This window comes from Cervus canadensis, chromosome 8 (assembly GCF_019320065.1).
Source record: "Cervus canadensis isolate Bull #8, Minnesota chromosome 8, ASM1932006v1, whole genome shotgun sequence".
NCBI lineage: Eukaryota > Metazoa > Chordata > Mammalia > Artiodactyla > Cervidae > Cervus > Cervus canadensis.
Genome location: NC_057393.1, coordinates 65,616,731 through 65,642,079, shown reverse-complemented (window position 1 = coordinate 65,642,079; position 25,349 = coordinate 65,616,731). Strand labels below are relative to the sequence as shown.

The 25,349-nt window shown below is 50.3% G+C and overlaps 2 protein-coding genes across 9 annotated transcripts in view; one reads left to right on the top strand and one right to left on the bottom strand.

Moving 5' to 3' along the window:
* CDH23 (cadherin related 23) overlaps positions 1 to 1,076 on the top strand; it is a 433,939-nt gene extending 432,863 nt beyond the window's left edge. For all 6 annotated transcript variants that reach the window (XM_043476661.1, XM_043476663.1, XM_043476660.1 and 3 more), the window contains one exon: positions 1 to 1,076. In XM_043476661.1, coding sequence (XP_043332596.1) covers positions 1 to 327 — 327 coding nt within the window. In that variant the 3' untranslated portion in view covers positions 328 to 1,076.
* Positions 1,077 to 1,340: 264 nt separating this feature from the next.
* The window catches only part of LOC122446436 (prosaposin), a 33,590-nt gene continuing 9,581 nt past the window's right edge, over positions 1,341 to 25,349 (bottom strand). The window contains exons 2-15 of one of the 3 annotated variants that reach the window (XM_043476668.1): positions 17,062 to 17,195; positions 14,901 to 14,975; positions 14,217 to 14,342; positions 12,851 to 13,054; positions 12,326 to 12,469; positions 11,152 to 11,208; positions 8,743 to 8,751; positions 6,844 to 6,975; positions 5,058 to 5,153; positions 4,539 to 4,725; positions 4,296 to 4,453; positions 3,886 to 3,966; positions 3,489 to 3,596; positions 1,341 to 2,437 (exon numbers count right to left, since the gene is read on the bottom strand). In XM_043476668.1, coding sequence (XP_043332603.1) covers positions 2,402 to 2,437; positions 3,489 to 3,596; positions 3,886 to 3,966; positions 4,296 to 4,453; positions 4,539 to 4,725; positions 5,058 to 5,153; positions 6,844 to 6,975; positions 8,743 to 8,751; positions 11,152 to 11,208; positions 12,326 to 12,469; positions 12,851 to 13,054; positions 14,217 to 14,342; positions 14,901 to 14,975; positions 17,062 to 17,195 — 1,547 coding nt within the window. In that variant the 3' untranslated portion in view covers positions 1,341 to 2,401. The remainder of the gene's footprint in view (positions 2,438 to 3,488; positions 3,597 to 3,885; positions 3,967 to 4,295; positions 4,454 to 4,538; positions 4,726 to 5,057; positions 5,154 to 6,843; positions 6,976 to 8,742; positions 8,752 to 11,151; positions 11,209 to 12,325; positions 12,470 to 12,850; positions 13,055 to 14,216; positions 14,343 to 14,900; positions 14,976 to 17,061; positions 17,196 to 25,349) is intronic. The other 2 variants (XM_043476669.1, XM_043476670.1) reach the window with 2 other exon arrangements.

Below are 25,349 nucleotides of genomic sequence, written 5' to 3'. Positions count from 1 at the left end.
CTGATCCAGACGGAGCTGGAAGAGGAGCCAGGGGAGCGCAGCCCCGGCCAGGGCAGCCTGCGTTTCTGCCACAAGCCGCCTACTGAGCTCAGAGGGCCGGATGGGATCCACGTGATGCACGGGAGCACGGGCACGCTGCTGGCCACGGACCTCAACAGCCTGCCCGAGGATGACCAGAAGGGCCTGGGCCGCTCCCTGGAGACGCTGACAACGGCCGAGGCCAGCGCCTTTGAGCGCAACGCCCGCACAGAGTCCGCCAAGTCCACACCCTTGCACAAGCTTCGAGACGTGATCATGGAGAGCCCCCTGGAGATCACGGAGCTGTGACTAGAGGGGGGAGCCCACCTGGAATGCGCAGCCCAGCGCCTCCCGGGGCCAAAGCAGGGGCAGGACCTCCAGGGTGCGGGCCCCTCCGGGGGCAGCTCTGGGCACACCACCACGGGCTGGCCCAGCAGCAGGGCCTGCCTCAGCTGCTCAGGCTCCACTTCTGCCAGACGCTTATTCAGCATCTGATCTCTACCTTCATAAAATGTTATTTTTTTAAGAAAACCAAACAAATGGCAAGCCTCTAAGGATGAGGTAAGGAGGGTCACTGAGAGCCCAGGAGTCTGAGGTCCAACTCAGCCCAGGCTGAGCTGAAAGAGGCCAAGCCGGCCCACTCCCCCCAACCCTAGCCCCACTGCACAGGAGCCCAGCACTGGGGAGGGAGCCCAGGGCAGGCGTGCCCTGCCTGGCCTTGACTCTTGGACTCCAGTTCAAGTCCCAGCACATTTCTGCCACTTCCCTGACTGGACATGCAGGTGGGGGCAGTGAGTCCTCCCTGTCTCCCCACACGGACACAGTCAATGTCAGCAAACAGCACTCTCTCCATTTCACTGGCTTCCCAAACGTTCCTGGCTCATAAAGAGAAAAATGACTGACATTCCCTTGGGTTTTGAATGTAGAATGTTTGTGTGTATCCCCCTTTGAAACTAAGTTATTCCCTCAATATTTTCCCCTTGGTTTTGTTCAATTGGTACGCACTGAACGTCTCTGGAATGGTCTGAATTTTAAAAAGAAAGGCAACTCACAAGGAACCAGCATGTCACTCTGGTAAACTTACCCGCTGGGCTGGGCTGGGGCAGGGGGGCGGTGGGGGTCAGCATGGGCCAGAGCTGGACCCATCTCCGGGGGCACTCCCTGACCACTGGTGGCCCGGGGCTGCCACAGAGAACCAGAGATGGGACTTCCTTCCTGTGCCCAAATGAGGCCCAAGGACTGCTGGGCACTTACAGGTTCACAGCCTCAAGAGCTCTTCAGAAGCCAAACTCTGCTGGCTGAGGTATCACACACACTCAGGCTCTGGTTGACAGACTTTATTGTTAAATCACAGAAATTTTAGTGCAAAACAAACCAAAACATCAATAGCAACCACATGTCTTGCTCTCTCCTGGCAACCGGAAGTGGAACAGAAGATGCAGCCAGAGGGGAGAGAAGAAGGCAGGGCGGCAGCCGAGGCCCCGGGACAGCACACCCAGCAGACCTTCTACCTGGAAGCCAGAGGCTTAGGAGCTTGTCATCCACATTTATTGGCAGGTCGAAAAGAACATCTACAAGATGGGGGTCGGAGGGGAGGGACTGTCCTGCCCAGAGCAGTGGGGGTGCTGGGCAGCAGGGCCGACACCAGAGCAGGCAGGAGGCGTCGCCATGGTCCACACACACACACACACACACACACACAAAGCAGGCCCACAGAACCGCCACAGAGAGCCAGCAGGGCACATTCAGGTGAACTGGTTTTTTCCCCTCCCACCCCAAACCACAGAACCCCAAACAACGCATCCATCAGGAAAGACAAGAAAGCCGAACTGAAGGCTGACCCAGGGATAGCGAGCCCCAGCCCACCAGGTCTCCTGAGCAACTGTTTCCAACAGCTCTGTGACAGTGAGAACCGCGTTGTTTAAAAAGCCTCATTATTCTGAGTCTCTCATCCTTCATATAAAACTGCCTTTGTTTTGCAGTCAGCAGGCCCACAAAAGGGGATGGAGACTCGACTCCTTCGTTAGAGTAGGCAGAGGCCTCAGCACCCAAAGCCCAGCCAGGAGGACGGACCACCTCTGTCCGGAGGCTCTGGCTCACGCCCCCAGCCAGAGCCCCTTCTCCTCCACATAACCACACACAGGGACAAACTCAGAAGACCTCCAGTGTACGCTATGCCGGCGTCTGTGTAGCAGAGAGAAAGGGACACTGAAGCAACGACGTCAGCATGCCACTGACAGCAATGCCACAATGAGGGAGAGAAGAAAGGGACTGAGGGAAGAGGGGATCCTATTTCTATAACAAAGTCAACAGATCTGTGTTCGTTCCCCCAGACACACAAGCAGGAAAAGACGCTGCAGTTTCTCCAGGATGGAACGTGCCTCTAGTTCCACACGTGACGCTTGCAGTGCTCGACGGCCTGACGGGAGAGAGGAGACAGTTTAGTCTGCAGGTGACACACTCCACCCCTAGCCCCTAAGCACATGAGCCTGCACCCAGAAAGGGGACCCGATACCCTGGCCCAGATCAGCCAGAGCACACCACATGCTGAAAACCCAGGTCTTTATATTCTTTAAACCCAGGCATAATATGTGGTGGGGTTCTAAGACTCATAAGGCAAGAGTCCAGAGCAGTCCAAGGCAACAGTCCTGTAGGAAGGACCAGGGCCCCTCTGATTACACACCTGAGCCCTGGCACAGAGGGCCCCAAGGCAAAACTCCTCAGCCAACAGTCAGCCATTCACACCAGCTCAGAACTGGCCCAGGTACCCAGGAGAGCGGGGGAATCCCACTCCACCACTGACTGTGCTGCAGGGCAGGGTTCTGGGGCAAGAGGCTCGAGGTGGGGGGCCCTCACACCCTCCCTGCCACAGCCCAAGATGATGCAATGCCCCCAACACTGGCTCACTGAAAGAATCCCACAAGGAAGAGAAAGTTGCGCAAAGAAACATAAGGTAACAGAAGTTGAGACACACATCCCCACCCAGGAAAGCGGCATGGGTCACCCAGCAGTGGCCGCCCAGCTGGGAGCCAACGCCCAGGGTGGTTTGAGAAGAGCTCTGCCAGGCCCTGGTGAAGAACCAGGCCAGGCTCCAGCCAAGGCAGAAGGAGCCCGGGGACAAGAGGCCTTGTGCAAGAATCCAACAGGCCTTGTGCAATCCCTCGGGTGACTGATTTCTTATGAACCTGACCCTGTCACATGGGAACTGAAGGCAAAAGCAAGAAAGTGGAAGCAAAGAACACTGGAGAACATCCCCTGCCACCCATCACTCCTCAGAGACGAAAGTGCAGTGAGCCCTGCTTTTGCTGGTGACCCCAAGTAAGCCTTACTGCACCCCCATCCTAACTCTGAAGATGAAGCAGAGAGCTGAGCAGCGAGGCGCCAGTTAGACCAGAGCCTCCCTCCCCTCGGCGTCACACCCCGAGAGCGCAGGCACAGGCCTGGCAGGCGGGCCCAGAGCAGTTACTCACGTTGCACAGGGCTGCCGACTCCATGTTCTGGCACCAGTAGCTCGGGCCCCAGACACACTTTTCAGTTCCCAAAAGCGGCTTGCGGGCTGCTGGGCAGGCTCCAATCTTCTATATGGTCAAGAGGAGGAGAAAGTATTAGATCTGCTCAGCTATTCCTTTTCAAAGCAGAGATTATCAGCTGCTAGAAGCAGCTAGAATCAAAGCTCTAATAAGCACTTTCCCAAAAAGGCAAGGTTGCTCGGTAAAGTGGTGGGACCTGGATGCCTGACTCTCCCACATACTGTCCCCAGACTCTGCCTCCAGCCCCATATTTGAAAGGAACCCTTCCAGGGTCCACACAGCACTCCCCCGCCAGGCGGCACTGCCCAGGAAACTACCAGCCTAGCACATGGCTTACCAAGCACACGAAGGAAGGGTCCATCACCTCCACCAGGATTTCTATCAGCACCGGCTCATACTCCGTCACAAACTGGTCACACTGTCGGGGAAACAGCAGTGCAGGTCTGGGTGAGTGCAGGCGGAGCGCGGGCAGACGAGGAGGGGCACTCTACATGCTCTCTACCAGAACTCCTGGCCTTGCCAGCCTCCCAGCCTCCCTGCCCAGGTGCACTACCTACCCACACCTGCTCATTTTCCTGCCGGTGGCTCCACTGGAGTCCACAGGGCACCTTTAAGAAAATCTCAGTGGACTCCATGCCAGAGGCAGAAATGGCAAAACTTCACCCAGAGGTAGAGTCGACGAGCACTCAGCTCCCACACTCCCCCAGCAGGTGCTGACATTTGGGCCGAAAGCAGCCCATGGCGTACCTGCTTCTCGTACTGGTCCGGCAGGAAGCTGCAGCCTTTCTCGAGGGCAGCCAGGATCTGCTCCTTGGTGCTGTTCTTCTCCAGGCTGCGGTCCAAATAGCCCACAAGCTTCTTGCACACCTCGCAGAAGCCACCGTCCTTCCTCGGCGTCAGGCGGACTACACGAGAGAGCCCAGGCTCAGTGCCGGCGAGGCCCTCCCTTGCCCAGGAGGGGCCGCCCGGCCTCACCCGCCCCGGGCTCACCCGCCACGGCCGGCAGCCCCCGGCTGGAGCAGAGGTGCAGCATGCTGCACACCAGCTCGGGGCTCGCCTCCTGCAAGAGGATGGACAGGATGGCGCTGCCGTAGGTGTCCACCACCTCCTGGCACTGCTCAGCTAAGGATGCAGGCAGCTTCGAGCACACTTTGTCCAAAGCGTGGATTATTTCTTCCTGAAACACAAGGGGAGAGGCTCAGTGAGAAGATGGGAGGCTGCATGGGGGCGAAGAGACTCTGAAAATGCTGATGTGACCAGGAAACCAGCCAACACGCAAGGTGCTGCTTCCCCCCGCAAAGGCTAGAGCTCACAGCAGGGCAGGTGCCTCCTCCAGCCCCAGCCCAGAGCGACCTGCTGGTGGGGAGCGGGTGTTTCGACCTCCAGGCTGGTGTCCCTCACCCGCCAGGGCCAAGCCCAGGTCTGCTGGTCCTCCCACGAGGCCGTTCTGGCTCCAGGGCCAAGAGAGGTTGTCCCTCTGCCATGGCAGACGTCCCCAGATCCACGTACCTCAGTCCTGTTGTTGTCAATCAGCTTGACCACCTCCTTCACCACATACTCGCACACCTCGCAGTAAATGTCAGCCTTCGCGGGGGCTGGGTCCTTCTGTTAAAAGGGCAGGAGAAGAACACTGACACCAAGAGCCTCGCCTCACCCCTTGGTCCTGCTCCCCTAATGGGGGCCGAGGCCAGGACGGGCTAGCGTCGCCCAGAAGCCACCTTCTGCTGCTTTCAGAACAGGGTGTGGCTTCTTCCTAGTATCTGAGCCCTGGCCCCTGCTGTTCGTATATGGTGGGAAATCCAGCCCTTTCCCTAATCCTCCACCTCCCACCCAAAACTACGAAGAGAAGCAATGAAACTGTCCCCCAACCCTGGAGAGCTGTCCATTCAACATCTGTTTGGTTCAAACCACCTCATCATTCAGCATTCATTCTGGGGAGATGAATGAGACAGTAGCAGCAGAGGAATTCTACTATTTAGAAGACAGTTTTAAACACATCTGAGATCATCTCTTGACTTTCAAGTCTCAGCACCTGAAATTTCTTTTCTAGAGCCTATCTTTGATAAAACCATGTTCAACAGAACTTTCCATGACAACCTTCTCTAGTTGTACCATCCAGTAGAGCAGCCACTGGCCGTGTGTCTACTGAGCACCTGAAATGTGGCCAGCAACTAAGGAACTGGATTTTGTTTTTAAATTTAAGTACCACATATGTCTAAGAGTACAAGCTATACCTCTCCATTTTGTCTGGCCACTAGGCCACTAATCCAGTCAGAGAGATGGGCCGCAGCCTCTGAGCATCTGGACTGGGCAGGAGTGGGAGGAGCAGTCAGACACCTAATCCATGCGTGGTCCACACAGGGCACATGCTGAGATTGCCGGAGGAGACAAGACCGCTAAAGTCAAGCAACACTGACACGGAAAGTTCCAGAACAAGAAGTGCACACACGTGCCATGTGGTGAGACACCACACTCCTGGGTGCTCCTTGAACACAAGGATGATTCTGTTCACTGTTGACGAACTACTGTGGGCCTCAATCTCTAAAACACTATCTCACCCATAAGAAGTGCTGAACAGAAGTCAAGTATGGAATGAAGGAGATCTTTACCAAGTGCAGGATGCTAAGGAAACAAAACAACACGAGGAGCAACACCCAGAGAAGCTCCTGCACTAACCCTGGGAGTGTTCTGGGAACATCGAGTTGGGACCATGGCTACAGTGTGGGGAAAGATGTGGGAGCGGCCACAGAAAGCACATCAGAAAGGTTTGGTTGGAGCCAGGCACTGAAAGGAGAAGGCAATGGCACCCCACTCCAGTCCTCTCGCCTGAAAAATCCCATGGACGGAGGAGCCTGGGGGGCTGCAGTCCATGGGGTCGCTAAGAGTCGGACACGACTGAGCGACTTCACTTTCACGCACTGGAGAAGGAAATGGCAACCCACTCCATTGTTCTTGCCTGGAGAATCCCAGCGATGGGGGAGCCTGGTAGGCTGCCGTCTATGGGGTCGCACAGAGTCGGACACGACTGAAGTGACTTAGCAGCAGCAGGCACTGAAAAATGACCTTGAATGGTGTGCTAAAAACACAGACTTGATCCCATGAGCACTAGGGAGTATAACTCAGGAAAGAAACATATGACAATGAGGGTGCTGCATTAGTTTAGGGGAATGCTGTAAACTAATGGGCTCAAACGCAAGTAACCTCAGAAACCAAGCAGGGAACCACAGGCGTGTGTGCTGTGTAGGGCGTGACAACATGGAGTGGCGGGGCATCATAAACCAATGGCACCAGGTACCTTGATGGGCTCCACCAGCTCCAGGGCGGGGATGACGTTCTCCGAGACCACATCAGCAGGGACCAGGGTCTTCATGGGCATCTCCTTCACCTCGTCACAGAAGCCGACCAGCACACAGATCTCCTTGGGTTGCTGAAAAGAGCACAGAAGCAGCTGTTAGGAAGCAGGCACGCACTCCCCACACACACTGGCCCACGCTCTACACACAAAGGTCAGGGTGCCGGAGGAACATCCTAGACCCAGCGTCAAAGCTTGGTCAGGCAAAAAGGCTCATTCAATCTAAGGGGCTGGTGCAAATACAGATGTACCAAGGAGGCCATGCAAAGCTTTGAAGGGAGATCAGCACCCAATGTCGCTCCAGCCAGGGAGCACCCAGGGAAGCACGACTCCCGGCAAGCACCTTTCACCGGCAGGCAAATCCTCTCCAGGGCCACCTGGTCTGTTCTAGCACCTGTTTTCCCATTGAGCAGGCTCGCTCTCAGGCGGAAGTAAGCTATATGTTCTTTCCGGAGGAAGAACCAGCATGCCCATGACCTAACAAAGCCCCAAGTGATACAAATAAACCATACCGGATCTTTCAGTGGCAGGACCATTAAAATGATGCATTAAGGGGAAACACTGACTTTATTTATAAAATCACAGTCTGTGTTCAAAATGGCACACATACAGCACACACCAAAGCCCAGTTTCCCCAAGTGATGAACCTGTTCGAGTCAGAAGATCCGCAGATTGATCCCCTTCCCCTCCAGACACCAAACCGCAGAGAACTAGAGTTTGGACAACACCTTGACCATTTCACTATGAAGGTGGCCAAGAGCAAGTGAAGTATACATGCTGGGTATACTTTGTAAACAAATGCACTCAGCAACTCGCTCTGGCCTGATGGCATCTGCCTCCCAGCACCAAATCATAAAGCAGCGAGAAGAAGATTGTAGAAACAAGCCCTGTTAATGGGAGACAGCGAGCCCACTGCCACGGCTCATGGTATCCTATCTCTGACAGGCTTTAAGAATGGGGGGGGAAATGAGAAAAGGGTTGGAGACAGAGCAAGCTTTTTAGAAAAAAGACCAAGATCAGGAGCTGTGGCTGCTTTGTCTCTGACCAGTTTTGCTATACTAACTCCTTGAGGAGGCCTAGGTGAAAATTCAGATATTTCAACCAAGGTGCTCTCCCATTAGACTCCATAATACCTTTGAAAATCTTGAATTCTAGAACTAGATGAGGGCAGTGCTCAGTACAACCCTGAAAGGGCGCTGGTTCAGTAAGTCCAGTCAGGGGGCTCGGTCCCCAGGTTTTGCCACCAGTGGCCTTGCTCTCAAGCTGTCTCATGTGGCTCCAGAACCCAAAGGACCCCATCACCCGGAGGGGCAGAAGCTATAATCAAGAGATTGTTTCCAATTCTCTGGATCCAACAGACAGGGGAACAGTCTGCTCGCTATTTGCAAATGACCCACTCATGCAGCAGAAGCATTTCTGGGCTGATGGAAAACATGCCTGTAACATGCAACGCTCTCCTGAGTCCTGACAGAAACAAGGTGTCCCCCTGGGGTCAGGCCTGCACTGCGGAGAGCAGTGACCGCAGGCCGCCCATGGTTCCCACCCACTGGTGGCCTGCGCGTGGCCGGCTCCTCCCTGATTCTGACCAGAGCAAAGGCTCTGCAGGCTTCCTTTTCTGGTCCCCCGGAGGGGAAATGAAACCCCTGACCCCTCCAGTGCTGAATCACACAGGAGAGATGTAGACTCTCCCCCTGCAGCCGATTTATTAACAGAGAGAGGGAGCCTACCTGTCACAATCATTCCTTGTATCTGTCAGAGCTGATTATGCCATACAAAAAAAGATGAGCAAAATAACTACAAGAAGCAGCAAACCACTACTACAAGCAAATTCCCATCACATACCTGATCCTGCTGTTGAACAAAAAAAAACAGGAAATCGGAGATGAAAATAAGAGAAAGGAAAGGACACAACAGTTAAGAAAAAATTAAAACAACAATAATCAAGCAGTTAACTAGGTGTAAAAACATCTGTCACCAGAAGTTTAGGGGAAATGCCCTTTCAGGCATCTTATCAACAACCTACCTTGCTCCTACTACTGCCTGCATATGGGGGCCTGAAAGCTGCCCTCCCTTCAAGAGTCAGACCACGCTGTCCAGCCTGTCTGCACACCGTTCCCTTGCCCCTGACACCGAGTCAGAACCCTGAGCGGCAAGTCCCCGGAGAGCACCAGTTATGAAGGGCTCTTCTCACTCAGAAGCCAAGCCCACCTCGCCTGCAAGGCCCTCACCTCAGGCTGGTGATGAGCAGCCAGGAACAAGACACAGGGCTGCTCAAATCAGAGCACTGTCTTAGAACATCAAATACACCCGGAGGTGACGGAGGTGAGGGACACCGGAGGTGAGGTCACGGAGCCCTGGCCCAGGTCTCAGGGCAGACTGCCCCCAGGTGGCCAAATGCCAGCCTGGAAGGCTGGTCTGCCAATGCAGGTATACCTCATTTTGTTGAGCTTCACAGATTATACAAATTGAAGGTTTGGGACAAACTTGCTTCAAAAGCAAGTCTATTGACCCCCCCGCGCTGTTCCACTTGCTCACTGCATGTCTGCGTGTCATATTTTGGTAATTCCTGCAGTATTTCAAATTTTTCATCTTAGTAGTTAGTTAGTTAAGGTGATCTGTGTGATCAATAATCTTTACTACTATGACTCACTATGGCTTCAATGATAGTATTTCTTAGGAATAAAGTAGTTTTATTTAAGGTATACACATTGTTTCTTTAAACCTAATGCTACTGCAGACTTCACAGAGTGTGGTACAAATGTAACTTTCATACAACTGGAAAGCCAAAAAATTCCTTTGACTCATTTTATAGTTGTATGATTCACTATACTGCAGTGGTCTGAAACTAAACCTGTGGAATCTTCGAGGTAAGCCTGTGTACCAAAAGCCCTGCCCTTTATTCAGCAATTCCAGTCTTACTTACCAGTTACCTATCTTGAGGGAAAAAAACAGGGATGTGCATGTCTATCTCTTTGGCTCTACAGATGTTCATCATACTTTTTATCCTAAGAGCAACCTGAAAACAACCTTAACACCAGCCATAAGGAATTTTATCTATACAATGGAATATTATGCAGCCATTTAGCAATCGTACATGCAGAATATTTAATGACTAAGACAAGTTAAGCAAAAAATGCAAAAATATGGGTAATTATCCCTATTTCCAAATATGTCTATGCAGCATGATTTTTAAAAATAATGAAAGTATTTTGTTAGCTACGATGAAGCATTTAACTAGACCAGGTCACATCAAAGGCTTATTTTTTCCTGCTTTAGCAGCATGTCTTTGTATGCAAAAGCCCTTTGCCTTTAAGCTATTTTTAGAACAAGGCAGGGTGTGAGTAATATTTCCACAAAAATTCTATTGTGCCTGATGGAACCCCTGAGTGGTCAGATCAGGGCCAGAGAGTAACTCACTTAGACTTTACAGGCCCTAAGTTCTCAACTACTCAACCCTACTATTATAGTGCAAATATGGGTATTACTATATTCCATTAAAACTACTGGGCCATAGCTTTCTGATCCCTGGTTAGAGAACAAACTTAAGAATTGTAGGCCAATCTCAACGTAGTTAGGAAGTTAGCATGACAGAGAGAAAAGCAGTATTAAATACACCCCCCCCCCGCCCTCAGCCACTGTGGATTAGATCCCAGGAGGCCAGGGCATCCTAGGGTGCCTTCAGACCACCCTGCTCTGTACAGCTTCCTGCATGGAGCTAGCTGGCTTCCCTCTACACAATGGATGTTTTCTACCTCTAATAATGGAGGACCACCCCCAACCACCTGGATGTATCAGAAGCAAGTGCAGCGGTTACGGGCTCAAGCAGCAGTCACAGCCGACACTGCTGCAGAGCAAGACCAACTATGGGAGGCGGGTTCTGCCCGCTCAGAACTCAGGCTACAACAGAGCAACCCTCAGGCCTGGCCGAGCTACAGAGCAGACTATTCCCACGGGTCCCAGAATGAAAGCCAGATACCAGAAATCTGATGGCCGGCTCACAGACACAGAGGCAAACAAACCGCCGGGAAGCCACCACGGCAGTCCCAAGGGTCGGGCTGCTTCCGCCTTTCCCCAGCCCGGGCAACGCAAGGGGGAGGTACTAAACTGCAAGTGGTCAAAGAGGGCTCCTTTTGGTTTAATTCAGTACTCAAAGGTAAAAAAGGGAAAATAAACTGTACAATTTTCAAAATCCTAGAAATCACAGCCTGAGACAAAGAGAAACAATAACAAGGAGCTTCCCCCACGACCTACCATATGCATCACCATTTGGATAGCAATTTCCGAATACTGGTTGATGTAGTTCTTGCACTGGGGAGACAGAAACAGACTTTTAGTAAAACACTACTACCACAATACACCGACACTCCAGCCTTTCCAACAGTGTCAATACGCAAATATCAAGGCACGTTTCCAAGAGCAGAATCATAAATGTCTGTTCTGGGCAGTCTCAATAAGACAAAAAATGGCAAAGTGTTTTGAAAATGTTTTCCAAAGGCCCGTAGAGATGAGGTCCTCCAATCTCCTTTTATGGCCCTTGCTTTCTCCAAGGTCACACAGCAACTACTCAGGGACAATTTAGGGCAACTGTGAGATACACTGATCAATTTGAGATTACTTCCCAAATTCATTCACACATTCTTAGACGGGATTATGAAGTTCAAATCTAGTATAATCCAGTTAAGTTATAATGATTTTCATAAATATCTAGGTATTTCTTGCAGACCCTCTGGTCATGACTGTGAAGTGTCTATAAGAAAATGGGGATGATATAACAGCCCTCAGAGAGGTTAGCCTGGGGAAGCCAACTGACACAGCAAATATACAAAAACACTTCAATGAGGCTAAAAGAGTTCCAGGTTTAAGTGGACAGAAAGGGACCCTTAGCTTCCAGAGCTCCACCCAGAAAGGCTGCTCTAGAACCCAGACCCGAGAGTCCACGTCTAGCAGAGGTTTAGTTTCCTAGTTGTCAGGCATTAAATAGCATTTTGGTTTTAGATGTCAATCTCATGAGTGTGGTTAATGTGAACAGGGTCCAAGAAATAAAACCCTTGTGGAGCTAACAGAATTTCTGAGTCCACAGGACCAACATTCTCCAGAGTTAAAGAAGGGGTGCCAGGCGAGCCTCCTGCCAGCCAGGGGCCTGAGCTTCCCCCAGGGAACCGCCCTGCTGGTGGCAGGGACAGCCACAGTTAGAATTACGAATATACGACAGCCCAACCTTTCAAACCAGGGTTCTACGTGGCTCTCTTCTTGTTCCTCACATACGTGGCAACTGAGAGAAAAGAAGAACAATCTCTTCCTCAGGGCCCTTAAGTGGAACCTGAAGTGGCACCCCAGAAGTGAACTCTCTTGGCTGTCCCACTTTTGTCTCCAGAGCCCAGCTCCCTGGCCCAGAACATCCTGCAATGCAGGAGGCAAAGCTCACCATGTCAGACATGCCGGGCCCCAGGCGGTCGCACTCCTCCTTAGCGTGGTCCACCAAGGCCTCGACAAAGGTGGAGTTGGTCCTCAGAGCTTCCTGGACGTCAGTTACCATTTGAATGCAGTCCTGGCAGACGTTCCCATTAGCCTAGACAGACGGGATGGTTAGGCCATACACCCTCCTTAAACAGCTCAGGGTATTCAGGTTCCTACATGTTCATACTATAGCACTAGAAATGAGTCCCTAAACAGTTCTTAATGTGCTTTTATAGACTCTAAAGTGACTGAAGTTTAAAATCATGTGGGCATTTATTACAGTGAAACTTAACAGGAAAGGGGGCGTGTTAAACATCCCAGTTCTTCAGAATCTCCGTGGCACAACCATCCGAAGGGTGGCTGGTGTAACTGTGGAGTCAGGTGAAGGAATGAGGCCCCAGTTTCAGAACTGTACACTGCCCCTTCTGTGTCTCAGCTCCGGTTCCACCCCAACCCCAAACGGGGCCCTGGGCAGCCTGGCCCATTGCCTCACCTTCTTGGGCTGCGGCGTGCTATGGGAGCCGTCCTGAGGGTAGAGGAGGAGGGGGATGTTGGCCATGAAAGGAGCCACCACCTCAGCCATATCCAGCTCCGGGATCTGATTGGACTCGAGCTGTTTCTGGTGATTCAGCTCCGCCAGGTGCTTCTGAAGAGACTCGCAGAGGTTGAGAGCAGAGCACACCTCCCCGGGATGGCTCTGGGGGGAAAGAGGCCCAAATGGAAACCCTTGCCCCAGAAGGAAACAGACCACCTGGCACCTCAGAATTCTCCCTTTCCTTATCTCCTGGCTTGACTCACGTGCCCATGTCCAGCTCACAGGCAACTCACACTAAACCACCCAGCCCTCCGCAGCTCCATTTTAACAAATGGTTCTACCACCAGCCTCCCAGAGGCACCCGCCACAAACCTGGAAGGCATGACTAACTCTTCCATTGCCTGCAGTCCCGTCCACCAGCAAGTCTAGTCTGTTTATCCTCTAAGACAATGTGCAGCTCTCTGCCTCCCCTACCCCCTCACATCTCATACCTGACTGTCCAGCCAGCTTCCCCTCTTGCAACTCCCCATTGGTGGGACCCAGACCAACCGCCCTGAACAAGGATCCTGTCACTTCTCCCGTGAACCCCTCCCAGGGCTCCCCGCAGCACTGGCAATGCTGGAACATGGCCTGAGGTCTTGTGGTGACCCCTGCTTCCACACCAAAACTGTGGTCCCCACCCAGGACACCCCTGCCCTACTAGAGGTTTTTAGAGTCTTTCCAAATTCATGAACTTGGCTCCTTGTTCCTTGGGGAAAACCCAACCTATGACATGTGGTTTATGCAATAACAGATACTTATTGAATGAAAGTCGAAGGGAGGTGGGAGGGGGGTTCAGATGGGGAACACATGTAAATCCATGGCTGATTCATGTCAATGTATGGCAAAAAACCACTACAATATTGTAAAGTAATTAGCCTCCAACTAATAAAAAATAAAGGAAAAAAAAAAAGTTGAGCATCCTTATGGCTGACATGGTTGACATCAAACCAACACCTATAACTGTATACCAACTTACATTCCCTCAATAATTCTGAGTTCCCATATTTCCTATACCCTCCTCAACCCTTGAACATTACAAGCTGAGCGGTCTGCTGTGCCAAAGCCATTCTGGATGTTAAAACTGTAGAAAAGATCTGTTGACAAAATCCCAATCTATCAATGAACTCTCCATCATGGTCACTGTAATCTGATCTGGAACCTCCCCTGGCTCCAAAATCCCAATCTATCAATGAACTCTCCATCATGGTCACTGTAATCTGATCTGGAACCTCCCCTGGCTCCAGAGGTGCCCTAAAAAAAGAGGCTCTTCTCCATCACATACCATCTGTCCTTTAATCATGTCCAGGATGACTGGGAGGTATGAGTCGACAATCTCCTTGCAGGAGGCAGACATATTCGGCTTAGGCAGCCAGTCACAGGTCCTCTCCAAGTACATGAGGATCTCTTGCTAGAGAGGACAGAGGCAAGAGTCAGACCAGAATGGACTTCTTCTCCGCCAACGGGCTGAATGCAAGAGGCCCTCCAGCTCCAGGGGCCCTCAGGGAAGAGGCCATGGGAGAGGGATAGTGAGGAGCCGTGGCTGTTAGACCAGTGAGGCAGAGAGCAGACGCGAGCACTATTCAAAACAGAGATGCTCAAACCTGCAGTCTCACAGGCACAGGGAACTCTGAGCAGAAATCACCAAAAATGAACCTAAAGGTTAACAGCATGTGATACAAAACCTCAGTTAACCATGGGCATTTAATGCTGAGCTCAGCAGTCAGCAAACTAGCACCCATGGCTTGTTTCTGTGTAGCCTGTAGCCAAGAATGGTTCTTACATTTCTAAAGGACAGGGGTGGGGGGATTGCGTGACAAACAGTCTGTGGCCCGTGGGACAATTACTTCCCACCTGGGCCTGGACCATTCCTAGTTGGACCCCGAGAATCACAGCTCTGTGAGTAACCGATGCACGGCCGCAGAGCCGCCACTCACACATGGTCACACACACACTGGCGGCAGCTCACCTCGGTGGCGTTGTCTTTCAACATGTTACCAGCTGCAGTGATGACATCTTTGCATATGTCGCAGGGAAGGGATTTCTAAGAGGAAAGAACACAAGAGAGCTCTGCATCTGTAGGACAAAACTCACATCACACACGGGTGAAAACCTCTGCGGCCTTTTTTCTCACTCCACCTAGCCAGGGCCACCTCTGACACGCCGGCACATGCCAGTCCCCCAACCTAGGTGAGAAGCACTGGACACCACAGGGGAGGATCAGAAGTGACCGACCACACTACTCTCTGCTTCCGTGGGCCGGAAACCCTCCTCCTGCACCCTCTACCCCTGAGCATCTCGCACAGTGCATCCGGAACCAGCCACATTTCGTATTCCTGCTCACAACACATCTGTGAGGAAACGGAGGCTCAAAATACATCAGCTGAAGGGGCTTCCCTGGTGGTCCAGTGGCTAAGACTCCATGCTCCCAAAGCAGGGGGGCCTGGGTTTGATCCCTGGTCAGGGCACTACATCCCACATGCCACAATCAAAGAGCTTGCATGCGTCCACTGAAGATCCTGCTTGCTGCGACTAAGACCGGGTACAGCCAAAGTAAATGAAGTGAAGTGAAAGTCACTCAACTGCGTCCGACTCTTTGCGACCACATGGACTATACAGTCCCTGGAACTCTTCAGGCTAGAATACTGGAGTGGGTAGCCGTTCCCTTCTCCAGGGGATCTTCCCAACCCAGGGATCGAACCCAGTCTCCTGCACTGGTCTCCTGCATTGCAGGCGGATTCTTTTACCAGCTGAACCATGAGGGAAGCCAAAGTAAATAATTATTTTTAAAAACCAACTAGAAATCAGAGTAGCAAGAATCAGAGAAAATTGGTACTGTGATGCAGAGAGAGGAGAGGAAGGCGGAGGGAGACAAGGCCCAGCCAGACCTCTGCACATTCACACCAGCACCACTGCCAGTACTTCGTCTGCTGTCCACCTCCCGGGCTGGGCTGCACGCCAGCGGGGGCCACACGTCACCACTGCAGAGCTCAGAGATGGCCCAGGACCACGGAAAGTCTAGCCAGTCCTCAAAGCTTGTGGGGTGTTCCCTTCTGTATGTCAACTGATTTTCGACTCATGAAGAAGGAACTGACATATCTCAACTGACACAGGTGAGATAAAGGAACACCTGTGAATTCAGCTGCATTTAGAGAAACTGCCTTGAACCTTCGGAACTAATCGGGCTAATCCCATGCACGGGGCCACTCAGGCATCCTGAATGAAAGCCTGCGAGGTTCAGGTGTCCACAAGACTGTCCTGTCAAGAGAGACAGACATCTAAAAAGTTCCCCTCATGACACATTAAACTTCAAAATAGGAAGTAGTATTAAAAACAAGACCAGAAGCAAATGAGAAACAAAATCTGAAATTTTGGCCACGGACGGCAGGTCAAGAGTGAATTCAGAAACTTAAAGGGCAGTGTTATTTACTTAATTCTTCTTCTCTTACTGAAGTACTAGGAGCCACTGACAAGTTTTAAGGCTTCAAGCTCCACACAGTCAAACCTGGCTTGTACCATGGGTGGAAGCACATCCCAGAGTCGGCTGACTCAGCCAGCAGAGCTTGGGCGTCTCCTGAGAAGGTTCAGATCGCGTGCAGTGCGCACTAGAGGTTTGTCATCTCAAGAGTATTCCCACATTAATGTGCTATATGTTTATCACTGTTCAGATGAAAAATCAGTGGCATCTTTTCCAGGTTGACCATAGCTGGAAATAAAATTCGACAGCTACCAAGCTCTAGGGTCTGAATCAATGATGTGCCTGTTTGAGAGGCAGAGAGAGAAAATACCAAAAGAGGGGGAAAAGATTTTCAGAAGCTCAGCTTCGGCTTTGACTGAGTGACAAGGGCAGGGCTGTTACCCACGGTGCAGCCCCGGGAGTGGCGGCCACACCTCGTCTGGGGCAGAGGGGGCAGAGTGGGGGCCTCTCACCCTCTCTGTGCCTGGACACACCAAGTGACCGGGGGACGAGGCACCTCCCCTCTCCAGCCCTCCAGCCCGCCCGGTGGGTACCCTGCCCCGCCCCCACAGACAGGCCCTGCCTCCCCAGGGTCATCGGGAGGAGCAAACAAGAGGAGGCAGGAGAGCGCGCCTCGTCGAGGGCGGCAGTTCCAGACACTGAGGACGCTCACCACAGTCGGCTTGTTCCAGACGGTCTGCAGGCAGTGCTGCACGGCCCCGCAGTCCGACGCCGTCTTCACATTCTGACACCACACGGCCGAGCCTCTGGTACATTCCCTCAGGCCCAGGATGGGGCTGGCGAGAGCTGCAAGCAGAACCGGCGTGAGCACGTGGCCCCCTCCCACAAGGCCCGCCTCCCTCGCTCCCCCAGCACAGGGCCCCGGCATCCTGTGGGAACCCTAGGCCGCCCCCACCAGCTAAGCAGACGCGCGTCTCACAGCCAAGGAGTGGCATGGTCACCTGCGTCCCGGGGTGGGGAGGGACGACCCATCTGGTTCACTGTTTTCCTCTGCCACTATTTTTAGAACAGTATCAGGCAACAGACCAGTCATTTTAATCTTTACAATCTTAAATTTCCACGAAGTAAAGAAACAAATCAAAAAATAAAAGACTGGCAGGTTTAAAAACAGAAGATTCAAACTTCTACAAAATAAAAAATAGCCAAAGCTTAAAAACTGTAATGAGACCACCAAGATTCATAGCCTATAAACCAATGGCTCTTGCGGTCTCAGTCAATCCTAAAGGAAATTAGTCCTGAATATTCATTGGAAGGACTGATGCTGGTATTTCTGGCCACCTGATGCGAAGAACTGACTCATTTTGAAAAGACCCTGATGCTGGGAAAGATTGAAGGCAGGAGGAGAAGGGGACGACAGAGGATGAGATGGCTGGACGGCATCACCAACTCAATGGACATGAGTTTGAGCACGCTTTGGGAGTTGGTGATGGACAGGGAGGCCCGGCGTGCTGCAGTTCCATGGGGTCACAAAGAGTCAGACATGACTAAGCGACTGAACTGAATGTTGTAGTAGATAAGATCCTTTATAAATCAATTGGGTGAGTTTCTGCACATAAACAAGTCTACTAGCAAAAAACAAAACTACATAGCCACCGAGATATCACAAAGTGTGTGTGTCCACTCGAAACCAGCTGCATGCATAGAGTTTCATCTATGGTGTCGCAAGGGAAGTACCTGCATGGAAGTCACAGCCACAGAAATGGGATTAGCCAAAAGAAGAAAGATCTAAGTCACCTGGGACCAAAGAAATGCAGGTTAAAGTGAGAAGGTACTGTATTTCTAAATAGCTAAGGGGAAACAAAAACCTTGTCACAAAACAGTGACAAGTTTGTGGTGAAAATGCATTATTATAAGGCTGACAGCAGTGTGACTGGTCAGTACTTCTCAAAATATATTAATGCATTCTAAGAACTGGAGAGAAAAATTTCTCTTCAAAAGTCCACTTCTAATAAAACACTGTCAGGAAATACAGTAATTCAACAGGTAAAAGACAATATGCATAAACATATATAATATATAAAGCAAAATTTACAATACTAAAAAAAGGTAGATGTAATCTGAATGGTCAAAAAATCGGGGGAAACTAGTGATATTACCAAAATATGCAGCTGCTAAGTATACTTATAAAGATGATGTATGTCAAACAGAAAAAAATTCAAAAAGAATACGAAACTGGGGTTTCACAAAAATCAGAAAATAAAACAATGTGGTTGGCTAAATTACTTAATTCCCAATGGCATGTTGTGTGTGTGTGATTTTTAAACAACACTTTATAAACTGCCTGAGAGCGCTTGTGTGTTTCTTAAAACAGGTCTATGGTATTCCTTGATTCTGTAACTGAAAACCAGCAAGAGAACTCACATTCACACCTCGCTAGGAAACTACAGGTTCTATCAGGGTGCACGTAGACGGACGACTGCCCAGGGGTCAAATTCCAGCATATATCACGAGAGGGCTGAACTAACTTCTATTGCAAACAGAAAACATTTGGTGGGGGTCTGAGAAGAAAACCCCAGAGCCATGAAACAAACAGATTTAGCAGCTCAGGCATCATGCTGCTTCACCCTATAAACGGAGAGCGGACCGGGTCAATTCTACAGACACCTCTCTCTCTCCCACCCCGGGCTACACAGTGAGGGTGGCAGGTGCTCTCCCTCCAGACGGAAGGAAATGCTGTTGCTCTAACACTTCACTAGCATTCAAGCCTAGTTACAGTTCCACAAACTATTCATGCAAAGATGGGAGTCGCCCATTACCAGAAAGCTCAAGTCAGATGACCTGCGCCCCTTCAGACACCAACAAACAAATTCCTAATCTGCTGCCCAGATTACAGCCCTCTCTGACCTTTCGGAGCAAAACCATCACAACCCACAACCAGTTCATGAGCTCAACAGAACTGGCCGCGTGCCAAAAGCTGTTGGTTTGGTCTGGTCTCTGTGGGAAGATACATGCCAGGTGCATAACAGCAGCGCTCTCCCAGACAGTGAGCCTTAACAGCCGAGCGAGCGAGGCTGGGCCTCCGCTGCGGGTGGGGGAGGCCGGAGCGGGGCAGACCCGAGGCTGAGGGCTCCGAGCAGCAGTGAGGGGGTCACAGAGACAGCCCCAGACCTGGCGGTGACCACCAGCACCTCCCACGCTCCTCCCAGGCACTGGTCTCCGGGTTCTCCTGAACGGTACCCACGAAGACACACTGCTTGCTTCCATCTCCACACAGGGAACAAAAATTATCAACAGGAGTCTGCAAAATGAGTCTCTGGGCAAAGGCACACACAGTGGTACAGAGAAGCCAGAAGGATGGACCTCAGCAGATAAAAGCAGGGCCAGTGAACACCACTGCCTGCACAGGGCCCGACCACCACTCCCCATCCTTCCAGACACAGTCACGGACAACTGTCATCAGCTTCCATCCGGGATTATCTCCGACTGTCCCAGCTAGGAACTGACCGAAATCTATCAGGTTTCAGGAACACAAAGCACTATCACAGGCCCAAGCAGCAGGAATGCTTTGTAACTTGCTTAGTCCCTTAGGAACTTAAAGCAGTAACCACCTGCTACATAGACTTTGTAACTTGTTTACTCTCTTAGGAACTTGAAGCAATAACCACCTGCTATATACACTTTGTAACTTGTTTACTCCCCTTAGGAACTTAAAGTAGTAACCACAACTATAAAGACTTTGCTACTTGTTTTGGCCAAGCCATTCTAGACTAAAAAAGTAGCCCCTTTTATCTGATATTGGTCAAGCTACCAAGAACCCAAGGTCATTTCCCAATGCCAACAGTTACCGAGTAGTAACAAGCCTGCACCTCAGAACTAGAGACAAAAGGTATCCAAGGGAACCCATTTGGTAGACCTAAGAGGTCACCCAATCCAAGCCTAAGAGAACATGGGCACTGAGAAATGAAAACCGAAGTCCTAGCTCCTAGAAATTCAGTTCTCAGCTAGACATCCCCATTCACCTCCAACCTAAAGCCGAATTTACAAAGGTGCATGTTATTAAAATGGCCTGTGGTGGGATGACCTAAAACAACTGCGTTTTCTCAGGTTGGTAATGAGGCTGAAACAAGCCTGGTGATGCCAGCGAGCTACCTGCTGAGGTTTGGGGCTTATTTCAGGAGCTGGTCTCTTGGAACCAAACAGTGGGTCAGAACAAGTTTGGGACAAAGATCCTTTCCCCAGAAAATGCACTTGTTCACAAAACCCTCACACCCCTTCAAGGGGCTCTCAACAGCGCTGCACAGAGCAAGCTCTAGCAGTAAGCATGGGCTTTCTCCACAGAAGTGGGAGAACAGCTAAGATGAAGATGCAATCATTAACCCCACTGAGACAAGCACAGGGCCCTTGGGAGGGAGATCAAGGTGAAGACAGACAGACTCCTGGACCCCAGAGCAGAAGGGACAGACACTGCACTAACAGAATTCTGGCGCTGCAGGCCTGGGAGCAGCGAGGAGGATGCCAGACTGCCTGGGGCAGCCAGGAGCGGCTTCTTCAAAAATGAAAACTGAAGTGGCACCTGAAAGATGGTCTAAGGAAAGACGGGGTGTGTGTTGGGGGGGGTGGCACAGTGAGGGGGGGGAGCACTGCGCTTTCTCTCTGCAGGAGCCAGGCTGAAGCAGACCTCAGGTCCACCGGGAAGGGCTGCACTCCTACCTTCTGACGGGTCCTGCGGGCGATGACAGCACATGAGTGTCACCAGGTGGGAGGCGGGAGAAACGAGAGGGAGATGGGAGATCCGGATCACGGGCACCTAACGGAGTGCAGGGCTCAACCCAGAAAAGCCAAGCAGGAGCGGGAATGAAGGGGATGGCTGGACAAATAAAACCCTCTGGGTTGGGTTTAAATCTGCAGTCTGTGCAGCTGAAGAGAGAAGAGGGCAGCAAGAGCCAACAGCAGGAGGACGGAGGTGAGGGTCAGACCCCGGGACACAGGCAGGCAGAACACACGTGTGCGCCTACTTCCGGGGACAGCGAAGGGCGCACTAGGGTTGGGGGGGCAGGCGGGAAGGGGACGCCCCTCGGAGACTGGAGGTGTTCAGCTGGGAAAGAGACTGCTTCCAGGATATGCACAGTTATCCTCACAGGTCAAGGACACCTTCCACCTCTGACGTGGGGGCAGACCTGCTCTGGGCAGTGGTTTCAGACCCCAGACCCCAGACCTCAGACCTCAGAGCAGTGGGGAGAGGTGAAGGGAAGCAGACCGCAGCTGAAGGTAAGAAACATTAACATCCACAGGACATAAAAAGGGAGTGGGCTGGCTCATTACATGATGAGCTTGCCAAGAGCAGGGGCAACCAAGGAAAGGAAATGCCCAACCTGTGAGGGATTCTGTGTAAGAGGGATCCTGAGTGCTGAGTGGGGGAGGGCCTCTAGGGGCTACAGGTCTTCACTCTCATAGTAACGAGGCAAATGACATTCAGTATTTACACATAACCAATGTTGAAATTACCCTAAACTACTTTCTTGGGTGTTATTTCTCAAAACATGTTCCCAGAAAAGCTTTCATCTCTATTTTGATCTTCCCACACTGCCCCCAAATACCAACTTCCTTCTCTGAGGCAACAGGGTGAACTCGAAGAAAGTTCTTAGAATGTCTGCCTGACCCCCTGGAGATTTCTGATTTAAGTCAGTCATATTAAGTAGGATCACTGCTCAGGGTGAGGCAAGCACTACACTTCTTAGTTCAAGGGCCTGGCATTCGAGACCTCAGTGACAGGTGCTGGTGGGCTGAAGTCAGAGGAGCAACGGCTTCAGAGACCCTGAACACCACAGGCAAGTTCCATTTTATTAGAACAGGGTTTTGGTTTTGCTTTTTTTTAAAGACTTCTATTGTTATTTCCTTAGGAAAGGGGTGGGTGCTCTATTCCCTTTTTACTCCCCAGGCTTAGAAGAAAATAAGCAGATGTGTTCTAAACCACTCCACATGTAAGTCATCAAAGACAGGCCGCAATGGAATTCTACTGTCGTGAGAACAGCTGCCGTGAGCCCATCAGTCATGCGCTTTGCTTGTGGCAGCTCTAGACTCTGACCAAAAATCCTCAGCGAGCCTGGGAGGGGAGGAGCGGGTGAGAGCTCACCATAACCATGTGTGTTTCAGGTGCTCTTATGGTGACTTCTTAAGTGAGAAGGAACTAAATCCAGAGTTTAGAGTGAAGCTTCTAAAGCAACTTATCCACCATCTAAGTTAAAACGTGGTATACTGAAAAGAAAATAAGATCTGCCTGCAAGACCTGTCCAAATGACCTCAAGCAAACCATAAGCCTTCTGAGTTTGCTTTTCATCTGTAAAGTGAGGATTTTACTGGATTGTTTTGAGAAACAGGATGACAAAACTATGTACTTTCAACTGCCAGCGGACTACTCTCTCAACCATTATTCCTTACCATCATCTCTCTGGCATCCTAATTTATCTACATTATCCCCTACCAGACTGGCTCTGAAATCAGTGAAGGTTCAGATCATGGCTCTATTACTTCCAGTCACATGACTGTCAAAACTTTAGTCTTCCAATCTGCAAAACAGGCCTTTTACAAGTACCTACCTACTTCAAGGGATTTGTAAAAATTAATCTATTTGTAAAACAGTTAGTGCAGTGCTGGCATGCTATGAAAGTCCAATGAGCACCATTACTAATATCACTATCCATAGCAGTAACCAGATCTTTCTCAGATCCACTACCCTGCCCAGAACAAGCATTCCACAAACAGTTGAATCAAGGCTGTTCAATCTGCTTTCTCTACATTTAATCAGGTCATTGAATGGAAGCTCAATGACCCGGAGAGCTGTACCCCAACAACCTCAGAAGACGCTGGTTGCTAAATTAAGACCTAGAAATCACAAGGAGAGTGAAGCACAGGCTATACTGTTAATGAGCCCAGGAGCCGACACTGCCCATCTAGGAACTAAACAAGAAGCCCCGCATGAACAAAAACAAGAGGTGCCCAGCGAGACACCAGTAAGAGCCCCAGCGAAATGCTTTCGGCAATTCATGCAATTGCAGCTACAGGCTGATTGCCCTCCAATCCCAAGTAAGCTGCCACTGTTCAAAATATTTTTGGAACCCATCTTTTTAGAAAGCCCTCTCAAAACCTCTCCTTTTCTGGAAGGGCATGAGGCAATGTGGCACCATGATCACTGCCCTGGTGATCAGGGGTGGACAGACGTGAAGAAACCCCTGCTCTGCTATCTATGATAGCCAAGCCTTAGAAAACTCACTAATGCCACAATTCCCTGCAAAATATGGAAAATAAGAGTGCCCTCTTCTCAGGAATTCCGTGAAGACTGATGAGAAAGCAGAGAAAGCACTGACAGTGCCTAGTACCTAAGAAGCTCAGCTGATTATAAACCAGCTCGTTGTTAATGGTGAACCTGGGGGGACGATGACAAAGGGAGGTGGTCACATTCTCATTTTTACGTTTTGGCATAATTAACCTTTTTTCACGTTACCTTTGAAACCAGAAAAAAACTGTTAAATCTTACAAACTGTTAATAGGGAACAACTATCGCCCAGTGTGGCAAAGACCACAAGCTGCTCCCTGTATCTATTCTCTACCCATTTCAAAGGAACAGAACCTACAAATTCTTAGCTACATATAAGGCTGCCAAAATTAAAAGCCAAATTTCCCAGTTCCCCTTTTAGCAAGATCTGTCCATGAAACCACATTCTGGCTGATGGGGTGGATGTTAGCAGAGGTTACTGAACTTTTAAAGACAAATGTAATGACTGGAACTCTGGCAGCCAGAATGGGCCACAAAGAAAGGGCTATATTTCAAGGATGAAGAACATTAACCTAGAAGAATGTGGGTCTCTGAATTCTTTTGGAAGTAGAAACACTATACCAGTCCTAGACTGCCTGGCTCCTGAACTTACTATGATAGATAAGAACAGTTCAATAATATTTAAGCCATCGTTATTGTAGGTCTCTGCTGCCTGCAGTCAACCGATGGCTAACTTTAGTATCAGCTTAATCATCTACCTCAGTCACCAAAATAGTCTCCAAATGACAGGTCTTTACTTAGGCTTAACTTCATTAAGGATATTTAAAAATCCATGTACACAACATAATTGACAAAGATTTTCAAAAACAACCTCAGAATGAAGGGGATAATTATTCCTAGAATGTGTATTTTATGCCCTATTGGTTACAACAGTCTTATTATTTTAGCCATGTAAAATCTTTTATTTTTAAATATTTCCAGTAACATATGCTAAATACTGTTTGAGTCTGATTATTAAAAAAAAAAAGCGGGGGAGGGTGTTACAGAAAAATGCAAGCAGCCTCCCTGTGTCAATAATCAGAACACTCAGCACACATTCCACAGGGCAGTGGATCTGATGCCTGGGTAATGCACTGCCATGGCAACAAGCAGGTTGCTAGGAAACCAAGAGAGATGAACCCCAGGAGGGGCAGCATCTACCTCAGGTCCCCCGCATTCAGACATTTCTCAGGAGAATTCGTGCACTTAGATTCCCTAAGAGCAAGAAGATAATACAATGCAGTCAACACTGACTACTCGATGAAACAGCTGGTGTCACAAATACCTTCGATGGCAAAACACATTTGTCTCTTCTTTATAGGATCTTGCTTTTGGACAACATTCCAAAGAGCTGAATAAAAACATTGCCCATTTAATCATTCAGAATGGCATTAGCTCAGAGGCAGCCTGCCTTGATCTGGAGGAAGTAAGGTCCAAATATTCCTCTTATCACAAATGAAATCTGTGGCAATAAAGCTTTCAAGCTCCCTAGGCTGACATCCCATTACCTCTGGCCCAGATAAGCTATTATTTGTTACTTAAGACAAAGGTTCTTTCTTCCCTGTTTCTCCTCTCCCTCTGCTGCCGTGTTTCTAAATTTTCCTCATAAGCCAGATCATTCCAGGAAGAAATTAATCCACATGAAGAAAGCAACAGAATGCTCAGGGACACTGCCTTGTGCGGTAACA